The sequence below is a fragment of the Gadus chalcogrammus genome, chromosome 22, assembly GCF_026213295.1.
Source record: "Gadus chalcogrammus isolate NIFS_2021 chromosome 22, NIFS_Gcha_1.0, whole genome shotgun sequence".
NCBI lineage: Eukaryota > Metazoa > Chordata > Actinopteri > Gadiformes > Gadidae > Gadus > Gadus chalcogrammus.
This window is the reverse complement of record NC_079433.1, coordinates 7,969,472-7,983,546: the sequence shown is the minus strand read 5'-3', so window position 1 is coordinate 7,983,546 and position 14,075 is coordinate 7,969,472. Positions and strand designations below refer to the sequence as shown.

The 14,075-nt window shown below is 52.4% G+C and overlaps 1 protein-coding gene across 1 annotated transcript in view; it reads left to right on the top strand.

The window, feature by feature from the left end:
* The window catches only part of LOC130375315 (phosphatase and actin regulator 4A-like), a 31,763-nt gene extending 18,142 nt beyond the window's left edge, over positions 1–13,621 (top strand). The window contains 11 exon segments of the mRNA XM_056582141.1: positions 197–497; positions 499–587; positions 2,384–2,515; positions 3,560–4,061; positions 5,241–5,470; positions 6,026–6,173; positions 7,606–7,661; positions 8,818–8,879; positions 9,148–9,285; positions 10,139–10,215; positions 10,510–13,621. Of these exon segments, the coding sequence (XP_056438116.1) occupies positions 197–497; positions 499–587; positions 2,384–2,515; positions 3,560–4,061; positions 5,241–5,470; positions 6,026–6,173; positions 7,606–7,661; positions 8,818–8,879; positions 9,148–9,285; positions 10,139–10,215; positions 10,510–10,525 (1,751 nt within the window). The 3' untranslated portion in view covers positions 10,526–13,621.
* The last annotated feature ends 454 nt before the right edge of the window (positions 13,622–14,075 follow it).

Genomic DNA, 14,075 nt, shown 5'->3' with positions numbered 1-14,075 from the left:
AGCTCCTTAGAAATGTTCAAGATTGAGTAACTGGTAATCCTGGCTTCCAGTGTTTCTCTGCTGTATATTAAGCGCTCTGTGCCCCTTGGGGAACGGTGGAGACCTTGTTTGTTGAGGCAATGTCCCCCCCCACCCCCACCCATGCTAATTTGTGTGTCCGTGTGTGTCCCGTTGTGTGTGCGTGTCTTTGCCTCAGAGTCAGCTGGCGTTCGCTTCGCCCCCGTTCCGGCGTCCAACCCCGTGAGCGAGCCTGAGGCGGCGCGGGACCCCCTGAGGGAGGCCGCCGCCAAACAGGCCCTGCTGCCCCCCAAGAAGCAGAGCCCCCCCCTCCCCACGGCCCGGACGGCCGCTCCCCCCGCCGTCTCTTTCTCCGCCTCTTCGTCCTCCTCCTCTTCCTCCTCGTCCTCCTCCTCGTCGGCCATGGCGGTGGCCAAGCCCCCGAGGACGGTGTCCCTCATCAGCGACGACCCCCCCCCCCTGGTCCCCGCCACCCCCGACTCGCCGCCCGCCCGTCCCCCCGCACGCCAAGCAGCCCCCCGTGCCCCCGCCCAAGCCCGGCAACCGCAACAGCAACCCGGCGCTGCACGGTGAGTTCCCGCTGTCGCCCGGCGGCCATTCCTGTTCCCTCTCCCTCATCCCTCTCCTGTCGCCAGACCGGTCCTGATTCGGATTAAGACAGTGGTTGATTGTGTTGTTATTAAAGCCGTGCGAGCCGTTGGGGTGAAAGCCAGTGTTTTTTTTTTTTTTTGGGCTAAATTGTATTTCCTGGCTTGTACTGTCAATCTTCTGTAGTAGTCTGTTTCCCCCCTAGTGGTACACATTTAGAGTGGACCTCTGGGATCCCTGAGCATAAAAGGCTGTGAATACAAATTCACTACCTGCTGCCTCGTATGCATGTGCTGCACATGAAGGTTAAACATTCTAGTTAATGAATTGTATGGAAATGAATACTGATGGAGCGGAGGCTGTGCCACTGGAGAGTCCACCGTTCACGCATAACACAGCCTTGGGTGTTTAGGTTTGTTGTCCTGCCTCGGGCCAAACCCCTCCCCCCCACCTCCCTTCCTTCCTCCCTGTCCCATGACTATTTAAACTTTAACATCCATGCAAAGAGGGCTGTCTTTATTCATCCTTAACGGTAATACGCTGAGGTGGGTGTGCCTAATTAATCATTTTGGCGTGTGTGTGTGTAGCACACGCCGTCAGGAAATAATAATGATGCAAGTTGTTTCCAATGTTTCAAATGGCTTAGGGTGCTGCCATTGGTTTCAATAACGACCGGGTGCTGTAACCATCCAGGGAGACGCTGACGCGACCAAATGTGATTTAAGGGAACCCATTCACAATCTCATTTCAGCAGCGCTCATCCAATGAAATCAGTGATATTCTTCACGAGATCACAAACCTCGGCCCTGGAATTTGATTTGTCATTCGAGCCTGATTAGAAATAACCTTTTTGTGTATCGCAAAGGTTGCGAATTATTTCCCAGGTTTTTTCATCGTGGAGTTAGGCGCATGATATAGGGTCCCATTATTGGCGGTTACTTCACCGTTTCTTATTCGCTGCACATAACGGTACCACTCCCCTCACAGACGGTACGTCTCTCCCGGTCGCCCATCTCTCCCATCTCTCCTCACGCAATCTCTTCCGCTATGTATAGCACTTCGTCTGCAGATTCATTGTGTGCAACTAATCGCTCTCTCGAGGACACGGGAGAGAGACGGAGCGAATAAGGGAGGGAGGGAGTCAAGAGAGTGCAGGCAGGCACCAGCTTGCTCTCAGCGCAACGTAGGCACTCCCAAGGCAGAGCGTTGGTTCCTGATTGTCTTACAGGTGGAGCCCCGTGTCCCTTGCCCCAGCTTGCCCTCACCGTAGTAGCGCCCTTGTTTACAGCCAACGCCTCTGCTACCAACCGCCTTCACACTCAACAGCTGTTCCAACACTAGCATTCCAAAAGCACCGGTTGGTCATAGCTCTCGTGAACAAACCCGCACCGTGATTACGTCACTCGCTCTTGTGTGGTGTGTGTGTTACCCAGGCCGTCAATTGAGGCCGTAGTTCGCCGTTGCCAAGTCTCCTTCCTTCCTGTCAGCGCTCAGGGTTGTTGTTTTCATTCTGTTCCCCTCGCCGTGTCTACACCGGTCCCGCAGGTGTTCACCGACAGGTGCACAGTGTTCTGCAGACAGAGAGGCGGCATGTCACACAGACTGGAAGCCCCCTCCGATCACCCATTATTGCCTTGGTCCTGAATGTCTCCGACAGGCCCCTTCATGGCTAACCTTGAACCTCGATGGTGCACCAAAGGAGTAATATAACGTGGTTCATGGTTGTCTCCTCTCCCATCCCCCATTCTTGCCGCCGCCGTCGTCTTTGCGCCGGCAGCCTCCAGACTGAAGGGCTGCGCCACGGTGCGACCGCACTGTTACAGGACGGGCTGGCAGCGCCGGGGCGAGCCGGGCCTCTACCTCTCCCTGCCCGTCTACCTGAGCCACAGGGCGGGGCTGAGCCGCTCAGGTACCCAGAGTACGGCGGCTGGGGGCCGTCGTGTCCCACGTTAACCCTGCCCGCCACCACCGCCGCGGGTTAATCCCCACAAACGCATGTTAGAGAGAACCATCACTCACCCCCCATCCCTCTTCACTGGTCACCACCACCACTGTCGTAGGATGTCGTTGTCATGACGCTGGCCTCTAATTGGGCCGGTTCACTGGAAGACCACTAACCCACTTGTGTATAAGAAACGTAGCATGAATTAACATCACACCAAGGTGTGTGTGTGTGTGTGTGTGTGTGTGTGTGTGTGTGTGTGTGTGTGTGTGTGTGTGTGTGTGTGTGTGTGTGTGTGTGTGTGTGTGTGTGTGTGTGTGTGTGTGTGTGTGTGTGTGTGTGGGGGGGTCGGTCAGACCATTCAGGTAACTCCTCGGCCTGCAGTCTTAATTCCCCAGTTGCATGGCTCTGGCTGAGGCGCCAACTCCCACGTCGCTCCATTAATTCAGATTCAACGGCAGTGTGTCGTTGAATCACTTGTGTCATCCGTCTCCACTCAACCAAGTCATTTTTTTTTTTTTTGCACTTAATTTCATTCCATCGCGAAAACCCAAACCCACAGTGACGGCACCGGATCGGTGACACCAACGGCCATTGATGGGGACCGTCCCTCGGGGTTTGGGTGTTCGGTGTTTGTGTGTGTCGAGGATTCATCCGTGTTGTCATGTCATGAGCTGTACAGCCAACGCTTCCGAATGAAGGCTTTACTGGTGTGTGCGTGTGTGTTTTGTGTCTTTGCCAATCCTGGGCTGCGCATGGACTTTTTCTTGCCGAGGCGTAGACGCAGGATACACAGGCGTGTTGCACATGACGCTAATGATGGGTCGGCTCCTTTGATGTACCAGGGCATGGGGGGGGGGGTGGACTGTAGTCCCCCCCCCCCCCCACGCCCTGGTACACGCTTTTATCATTAGTGTCATGTGCAACAACTGTTTGTCCTGCTACGACGATGGCCGTAATGGTTTGTGGATGCTGACTTTGTGTGTGTGTGTGTGTGTGTGTCCCCATAAGAGCCCTCTCAGTCCGGCGGCGCTGTCATCGTGGTGCCGGCGCCCTCCAAGCGCTCGCCGCCGACCCCGCCCAAGAGGATGACCCCCGTCACCAAGCGGCACTCCACGCAAGAGGCCCCGCCCCAGGAGCCCCCGCCCCCGGAGGCCGCCACGCCGCCGGAGATCCGCCCCGCCGAGACCCCGCCGGAGGCGTTCGCCCCGCCGCCGGCCCACCAGCCCCCCTCCCCGCCCCGGCATCGCGTCCTCCCCGTCGCCGAGCCGACGCCGACGCCGCCGGCGGCTGACCCGCCCAGCCCCGTCACGCTGCCCCCCGCCAATCCGCCGTCGGCCATCCCCCTGCACATCCGCATCCAGCGGGCGCTGGTCAGCCCCTCGCCCGTCAAGGCCAACCCGGACGGCTCCCAGAGGGCCCACTCTCAGCTGTTTGAGTCCCCGCCCGAGGTCCTGCAGGAGGGCGGCTCGGTGCGCTACTCCCTGCCCATCACCATCGAACCCCTGCGGCTGTAAGAAGCACCTCATTCAGCTCTCGCTTTTACCCACAGAGCCCTACGTTGAGTACATCTGTCAGAAGGAAGAGAAACTATATATATTGCTGTCGGTACGGTAAAGGTATTCATAGTAATAAATACAAAGCACTTGCAATTGCTTGGTTAACCCGTTCCCCATACACAACAAGATAGCTAGGATAAGATGCTACACCATGCTAAGTACTATGTTTAAGTGCCGCCCACTCAGGACGTATAACATACAGTAAATGCGTACATTAAGCCCCCCCCCCCCCCCCCCACCTCTGTTGACGCCGAGCAAACACGCCCGCTCAGACCGCTATCAGATATCGTGATAACGGAGATCGGGCTTTTGCAGCGTGAGGAAGAAGAGCGTCAGATGGCCGTAGTCTAACGTGTCGGGATGTGGGTTTGGTTTTGTTCTCTGTGGAGTGTGTTGGGCTTCTCTCTCCCGGCATGCTCTCTTAACGATGTCACTAACCGTATCTCCATTTATTGTTTTTAGATCGTTAATTAGCCCTGAATGGCCCCAATGTGATTATCGATGTAACGAGTTGGGTTAATATGTTTGGAGGTCATTAACACTTTGAGAATGGGTGAAATTGTTCCCTGGACGGATTGGCTTGCATTGGATCGTGTTCTATTGTGGACAAACTTCCTAGTTGAAATATGGTGTTAATGGAGTTCAATATCTGCCCTAGAAAAGTTTCAGAGTGTATGTTTCAATTAAATAGTGAAGTGTTTTGTTTGTGCCGAGCTCCAAATACAAAACCCTCATTAAAATACCGGTTGTGTCATTCATATCTGCCCTGCATCAGGAGAAAAGTATACTCTTCTCACATCTCTCTCTCTCTCTCTCTCTCTCTCTCTCTCTCTCTCTCTCTCTCTCTCTCTCTCTCTCTCTCTCTCTCTCTCTCTCTCTCTCTCTCTCTCTCTCTCTCTCTCTCTCTCTCTCTCTCTCTCTCTCTCTCTCTCTCTCTCTCTCTCTCTCTCTCTCTCTCTCTCTCCCCTCCCTCTCTCCTTCTCTCTCTACCCTCCCTCTCTCCTCTCTAAACCTTCCTCTCCCTCCTTCTTCCTCTTTCTCTCTCTACCTTTCTTTGTCTCTACCTTCCCCTCTTCCTTCTCCCTCTCTCTCCCCCCTCTCCTTCTCTCTCTCTCTCCCTCTCTCTCCCCCAGGCAAGAGGACGATGACTTCGACATGGAGGAGGAGCTGGCCAAGCTACACCCTCCCCCGCGGTTCCCCCGCCAGCCGGAGCTGGAGCCACGCAGCCGGCGGGGGCTGGTGGTCAGCGCCATCCCCGAGGGGGGCGGGCCGGGTGACAGCGAGGAGGAGGAGACGGACTCGGACGGGCCAATCAACTACAGGGACGACAGCGAGGAAGAGAGCGACGAAGAGGGGCAGCAGAGTGAGTGGAGGGGGGGGGGGGGGGGGGTCAGAGTGGGCAGTAGAGCAGGGGGGTGGCGATACAAAACGCAGCCTCCCTCCCTGCATTCCTCCGTCATTGAGAGGGGGGCATTTGATTGACAGGCGAGACGGAATCGCCAGACCAATCAGGGGTGGGATGCCATGATTGGTCCGAAATGAGTCAGGCTTGAGTTTAAAGTGGCTCATGCAGAGCTGTCGGACATTCTCATTCGCGCATTCCACTCACTGACTGATTGCTCTTGGCATTTCTCACAAATTGCACTCAAATTACTTCTGTTGAATCTTGACTCAAGCAGGCTTTTATGTCCTTTATAAACGTCAAATAATAACTCATGATTAATATAGAGTTGGCTACTGGAAAGTACATTCAAGTGTCTGGAACTGGCTGTGACCTGTTCCAGAGTGACCACAGGCAGTCAGCAGTTTGAGAGCCCTGGTTCTGTCCCCTGTACCTGCTCGTTTACTATGCACTAAAAGGACCCAGGGTGTGTAAACGGAAGGCTGTGAGCCAGTGCTGAACAAGGTTGTGCTGCAGGTCGGCTGGCGAACCGCGTGAAGAGGAAGGACACGCTGGCTCTGAGGCAGGAGCACGAGGCCCAGCAGGACGGCCCCGACGACACGGCCTGGCAGAACCGGGAGCAGTGGCTGGCCCTCCGGTCCAAGATCAGCAGCGCGCTCACACGGTACCAACACCACACACCTACACCACACACCACCACCATCAACACCACCCCCACCACCATCAACACCACCCCCACCACCATCAACACCACCCCCACCACCATCATCAACACCCCCACCGTCAACACCACCACCGTCAACACCACCACCGTCAACACCACCGCCGTCAACACCACCGCCGTCAACACCACCGCCGTCAACACCACCGCCGTCAACACCACCGCCGTCAACACCACCGCCGTCAACACCACCGCCGTCAACACCACCGCCGTCAACACCACCGCCGTCAACACCACCGCCGTCAACACCACCGCCGTCAACACCACCACCATCAACACCACCACCACACACCACCACACACCACCACCACCATCAACACCATCAACACCACACACCACCACCATCATCAACACCACCACCATCATCAACACCACCACCATCATCAACACCACCACCATCATCAACACCACCACCATCATCAACACCACCACCATCAACACCACCACCATCAACACCACCGCCATCAACACCACCGCCATCAACACCACCGCCATCAACACCACCGCCATCAACACCACCGCCATCAACACCACCGCCATCAACACCACCGCCATCAACACCACCACCATCAACACCACACAACACCACACACCAGCACCATCAACACCACCGCCATCAACACCACCGCCACCACCACCACCACCATCAACACCACACACCACCACCATCAACACCACACAACACCACCATCAACACCACCACCATCAACACCACCACCATCAACACCACCATCAACACCACACAACACCACCATCAACACCACACAACACCACACACCACCACCATCATCAACACCACCACCATCATCAACACCACCACCATCAACACCACCGCCATCAACACCACCGCCATCAACACCACCGCCATCAACACCACCGCCATCAACACCACCGCCATCAACACCACCACCATCAACACCACCACCACCATCACCACCAACACCACACAACACCATCACCACCACCACCATCAACACCACCACCATCAACACCACCACCATCAACACCACCAACACCACACCGACCACCACCACCAACACCACACCGACCACCACCATCAACACCACACCAACCACCACCACCATCAACACCACCACCACCATCACCACCACACCAACCACCACCACCATCAACACCACGCACCACCACCATCAACACCACACCAACCACCACCACCATCAACACCACGCACCACCACCATCAACACCACACACCATCAACACCACACCAACCACCACCACCACCAACACCACACACCACCACCATCAACACCACACCAACCACCACCACCAACACCACCACCATCCCCACACCAACCCCATTATGAGTACGGTCTGCAGAGGAGCTCTGATGTGCTGCCCTTTTGTCCACACAGGCGCCTGAGTCAGAGACCTTCGGCCGAGGAGCTGGAGCAGAGGAACATCCTCCCAGGTGAGATCATCCTCTCCTTTCCTGCCTCTCTTTGTCTTACCTCGCTTCTCTTCTGCCTCGCTCTCCTCCCTTCCATCCCTCCCTCCTTCCTTCCTTTGCTCCTCCCATCCTCTTTCCTCCCCCCTTCTTCCTTTACTCCCTTCCTCTTTCCATTCCTGCCTCTCCCCTCTCTCCCTCCCTCCCCCTCTCGTCTCCTTTTCTTTTATTCATATCATCTTTTATTTATTTTGTGTGTTTTCTCTTTTACGCCTTTTCTCATTCCTGGCACGGCAAGGTCGAATACTGGGGCTGGTCATCTTCCCCTTCTGCTGACGGCCATGCAGAAAGCGCGTCTTTTTATCTGGCTGATCTTGCCTTGGCCCGTGGATATGTCTATTTCATTTCCCCTCCCCTGTGCCGCAGGGCCACACTAATGGATACAAAAGCGCTCCTGAGACCCACTGCGGTGCCTTGGTCTATTGGTTATTTAGCTTTGTGTGAGGCGTCGCTGGGTAAATGTCACTCTTGAGAAGGGCCCCTATGGCAATAGCCCGGTCTTAATGTTTTCATATCCAATGGCAAAGAGTGTGTTGAAAGAAATACAAGTCTCCGCTTTAGAAACGGTAAACTTTTCGACGCAAAAAAACTGCACTCCCCTTCTTTGTCCTCGCAGACACGAGGACTTTCCGTTTGAGCGTGAAACAAAAAGCGTTGTGCATTCGTAGCGCGTTCACTCACAATCCAACCTTTTCAATAATCACAGACAATTCTGTTGAAGGACGTTTGGCCTTGATTGGGTTGTTATCTCCTGTCAATTAGAAACAGCTTTGAATGACTTTGAATTTATTTTAGAATCCAAAACACCAGCGCCGAAGAAGTACGTTTACCAAACACAGCCCTTCTCGTGCGTTGTCCCTGAAAACCTGGGCAGGGTGTACGTGTGTGTGTGTGTGTGTGTGGAACAATGGAGGGCCTTCTTCCAGACACGCTGGTGATTTAAGGCAGGCTCGTGTCACATCTCTATGTTCCTGAAAGTCAAAGTCACGGGAGCTCTCTAAGCCTGTATCCCTTTCCTGCTCCGGCCCTTCCTCTGTCCTTCTCCCTGAGTCGAGTCCTTTCTCTCCCATGTTTCTCATGCGTCTTTGATTTACGGTCCCTGCTCCTTTTTGTCTCTCAGCCAAGAACGAATCGGACCGTCGGATGGAAAGGTCCGAGATCAAACGGCGGCTCACCAGAAAGGTCAGCATGGCACGCACACACTCGCACACTTACACAAAGAGAGACCGATACACACACGCGCAAAATCTTCTTCAGGACCTGCATGGTTGAATAAATGTCAAATAAAACACGCACTCGTCCTGGCTATGGTTAATAACATTTCCTTGGCTTGCCTGGGGAAAGAAGGTTAAACAAAATAGGAAAAGCATCAACAAACGGACACACACACACGGGCTTGCTCCCTGCAGAGCTTGTAACAAGCCTCCCTGTGCCCCCCCCCCCACCCCAGCTGTCCCAGCGGCCCACGGTGGCGGAGCTGCAGGCCAGGAAGATCCTGCGCTTCCATGAGTACGTGGAGTGCACTCACGCCCACGACTACGACCGCCGCGCTGACAAGCCCTGGACCAAGCTCACCCCCGCCGACAAGGTAGTCAAATGGAGCGCACCCACAAGTATCTAGAGACACAAACACAGGCATCGGCCCACGGACACACACACACACGCACACACGTATCAACACACACGCACAGGTGGTAACACACACGCACAGGTGGTAACACACACAGGCATCAGCACACAAAGCGTAAGCACACACTCCCACACCCAAGAATCAACACACACAAACACACAAGCATCAGCACACATACTAGCATCAACACACACAAGCAGAAGCACACAAACGGAAGCATCAGCCCACACACACAAGTCTGCGCACCAACACAAGCTTACACAGACACACACTTGCAGAGGTCCAATGCCGTAGTAAGCCATCCATTTGGTGGAAAGTCTTTTTTATTTTTCTTTCTCATGAGAGGATTTACATTCTAAGCAGATCGGGTGTCAGGGAAGGTATTCCAGGAATGCCTTTGAATGGCAGCTCCGAATCCCCCCCCCAGCGCCCCAGCGCAGTGTATTACCTGGTCCGGTGAAGCCAGGAACATTCTTTGAATGTATGAGGAGTGGACGGAAGAAGACAATGTATTCCTGGTATTAGGGGATAACTCTTTCTCATGTTTGGTCTCTCAGTTATTCCATTGACAAAGCCGAGTGGCCAAGGCCCAGCGGGGGGGGGGGGGGTATTCTGAAACATGTAACGTAGTGTAGTTTGAAAACAATTCTGTTTTGCAATCCCCTTGTTGCTTTTTCTCTGTGTGTGGGGAGGGGGGGGGGGGTGTTGTGCCTAGGCGTGTCTTAACGGTGGGGTGTGTGTGTGTGCGTGTGCGTGTGCGTGTGCGTGTGCGTGTGCGTTGCTGCTTCCTCTTCTCCACCTGGTAATCCAGGCCGCCATCCGCAAGGAGCTGAACGAGTTCAAGAGCTCAGAGATGGAGGTGCACGAGCAGAGCCGCATCTACACCCGGTCAGTCTCCCTCCTCCCTCCTCACGGCCCCCCAGGGCCCCCCAGGGCCCTGATCCTTGGGGGGACCGCCCGCTGCTTCCAGCGCTCCCTTCACCGCTCCCATAAATACATTATCAGATGCTCACACACACAGCCGTGCGCTCACACGGATACTTCCATACACTTCCACATACATATACACACACACTACCACACACACACACACATATGCATACACATGCACGTATACACACTCACACTTACTCCTTCGGCCCAAGGAGAGTCGGTGACGTTTTCCCTTCTCGTTTCCTTTAGGTTTCACAGACCATAACCGTCCACCTCCACCGGATTGGTTGCGTGGGGGGGAGGAGGGGGGGGAGGGGGATGAGAAGGTGGGGGATGATGGAAGAAAAGAATATACCGCTGCAGCCGACAGAAATATTGGCTCCCCCCCGTCGTTCTTAACCCTGCCCCGTGCACAGCCCTTTCCTCGACGCAACACTCCCCAACAAAACTATGTACCTAAGACCAAAAAGCCCGCTGGGTCCCCAACTGCTGACGGGTACCTTTTTGAGGGCACCCCAAGGGCTCTAGGTGAAGAGCCACTACTGATGCTGCCCCCGGACCAGCTCCTCTGGAAGCAGAGGACCCTTTGGGCTCTCCTCATCCCTGGTGGAACCCACTGGGTCTGGGCGTCGGCAGTGCGGCCGCAGGGTAGGCGAGACACAGATGAAATGGGTTTCGGGCCCGGCCCCTTACAAGATGTTACCCCCCAAGTGCCACCGGAGAGATAAGTGCCCGCTGTGGTGCCGGGGCGCACCCCCCCCCCCTACCCCCTGGAGCCGGGGGGGCGCTGGTCGGTAGAGTAGCGAGAGTGAAGCACTAGAGCTGATTCCGAGTCCGGCCCGCGGCGGGCGTGCCGCGAGATCCTCCCCTCGACGCGACGTCTCTCCCGCAATCACTGTAGTTACTCTCAAAGGAGAGCCAATCGGACGAGGCCTTTCCCAGTACTTTACACTGTGTACGATGCGTTGTTTTAAATAGACACTTTTAAACCCCAGATCAGGAAATCCGTTGGCAGAAACGGATGGTGGTAGTTTATTCTTTTTTTTAATTGGCACGTGCGGTACTTAGTCGAACTAATTAAAAACGTAGTTGTCGGACCAGGTGCGTTTATGTTTTCGCTGTCGTATCCGATGGCGATGGGGTGCCAACTGGCACCAGCCTTAACTCTGGGCGTGAGTCAATGTTTTTAACGTACAAGAGGTCCAGACAAAATGTGAACTGATTTGCTACAGAGCCAGTGAGTTTTGCATATGAAACCCTGTTGTGGCTCTTATTTTGAAATTTATTTTTAATCAACTGTTCTATTCTGTGAAGAAAGCAGCAATGTTGATTTTGCACCTCATCCTAATGTGTGCATTTTACTGTTTTTTTTTTTGCTAAAAATGCATTTTTTTGGGTGGGCGGGTTTGGGGTGCAGCACATATGTCTAGGTGTAGCTGTCATAGGGCACTTGATTTCCTGTAAAGGAAGTATAGAACTTTTACAATTTTCAGGTTTGGAACATAACTCTCGAAAAAGCAACTAAACATTGTCATATAATTCTATATTTCTAATTTAATAATTGTTTGCGTAAAATGCACATTTGTATAATGACAACGATGTTTTAAGGTACTTTGTATATTAAGGCCAATAGTTGGCTGCAATTGTGTTGATAAATCATGTAGAGCTTAGCAACCTTTATTGTATGTCAATTTGGCAAACTGTCTGAAAGTGTTTCACAATGCTGTTAACTACGTAGACTGACTACACTGACCACAGAGATTATTTTGAATATGCAATTTTTTTTCTCCTTTTTACACTATGCAGAGATCTTTTAAACATTGAATGATAATTTGCAGCCCACTGTATAAATTAATATTTCTCACAAATTAAACAAAAAAGGTTTTTTGATCTTGACCTGAACGCGGGATTCTCATTATTACCTCTTGTTATTATTCATAATAAGGGTTGGATAATAAAACCATACTAATATCTAACCCTTGTTTTTCTTTAAGCAAATTATCCCATTTATCTGCTTATAGTGGACGATTGCATCCATTCCAGACTCCATATGGGCTTGGTATATAGATTTTCCGGGTTATTGAACTGTTCACTTCCTTTACATGTGGCTTTGACATGACCAGATGAGGGCAGTGTTAGATTAAACGTCTTGTTTTTTAGGACTTTTCTCATGTCATCTCCACCTTCAAAGCACCTCGCCATTTCCAGAGCTCTTGGACAACAATCCACTTGGAGAAATGTTCAAGGTTTTGTTTTAACAAAAGCCTTAAGTGGCTTTTCCATTTCTATAAAAAAAAAGAATGAGTTGCATTAGACAAGAGGCGGGCTGCATACAATAATTGGTTGGAAGGAAAGGCTGTATAAAAGGATGAGCTGAATCAAAATTGCATTAATTTGCTTTGGGGAAATTAAGTGGTTGCCATAACAGTTCCTTTTTTCCCTCTCTTTGAACAGTTTTGTATAGTCATCGTTATGGGAAGTTTGACAAACATGAATCACTAACCGTCCGTGATAATGTAGGCCTAGATATACCTGCAAGATCGATTCATTGTCTAGTCTGTCAATAAAACTAGTATAATCACTATAAATTAATTGGTGAGCCATAATGAGCAGACATAGTGCGTTGTCGTTGAAGGTTTGGATCCATTCTTTATAATTAGGTGTGTGTTATCTTTCACGTTTTTATAATCCAGTTTCGCATTTTGAGAGTGCACAGGCTCGATTCACTCCGAGGATGGTTGGTGAAAACGGCCAATGATTCTCCATACTCAGTTACGTCTGATTCATGGTATTGGCAGCCGTAGGCTTCTCTGTGCCATAGGTCAGACCCCTGATGTAGGCTTATGTGTTCTCTGGGTCTCCCTCAAGGCTTTGGTTTTTAATAACGGCGTTCCTGTACGTCGATCATGGCATGTGGCACCAGCGCTCTCGTCTGGTCTTCTGGACTATCGTCTAATCGCATCGTCAGAGCCGGCCCTGCTGAACGCTCCGATACAAAATATGCAAGCTCAGAGGAAGTACTGCCTGTTTGGCATTCTGTGTATAATATAGGCCTATCTATTTTTATAAATAAATAAAAACGCAAGTAAAACTCACTTGCCGTTTTTTTTTTTTACGGATGAATGAATGGGTTTTTATGGTTATTTGGTTTTCAATGGACTCATTTCTGTAGAAAAGTCCATTCCAAACTATAATACAGCCATCACTGTAAATGACGCAGAGCCCCCTCTGTGTCATTGATTAACACATCCATTTCATGTGGCTGGACTTCTCATGCTTAGCTTTGACCGAACAAATGATACATTCCTGTTTTGTTGTCGCCGAGCTTCAACTAAAGGCCTCATCCGGTGCCTTGGAAACGTAGAACGTCATCTGCATTACTACCGTCAGATTAAAGAGAGAGAGAGAGAGATGGGGGGGAATTGGGTAAACTGCTGAAGGAGCAGAAATTTCTTGACAACTTCAAGACGGCTGAATGCTAGCGGCGGCAATGGAAAGGTGTGAGGTGTGTGTGAGTTATTATTAAAAAAAAAGGCGGGGGGGGGGGGGGGGGTTGTCCAAATGAAGAGCATTGGACAGAATAATAACAACAGGACCAAAGGTTCCCCTTGGGAATGAGAGCCGCTGGGAAGGAAGGGTCACCGATGGAGGGGCTGTCATTACACACAGGGTGCATAACGAGGCTCTCTCCGGCCAGGGCTTCCTCGTACACCACCGCCACCCCCTCGACCACCACCCCCACCGACCTGATGGTTATTGACCCTCGCCTGCGGTGCGGAGAGCCGGGAGAGGACTGAACCCCCCCTTTGGCAACG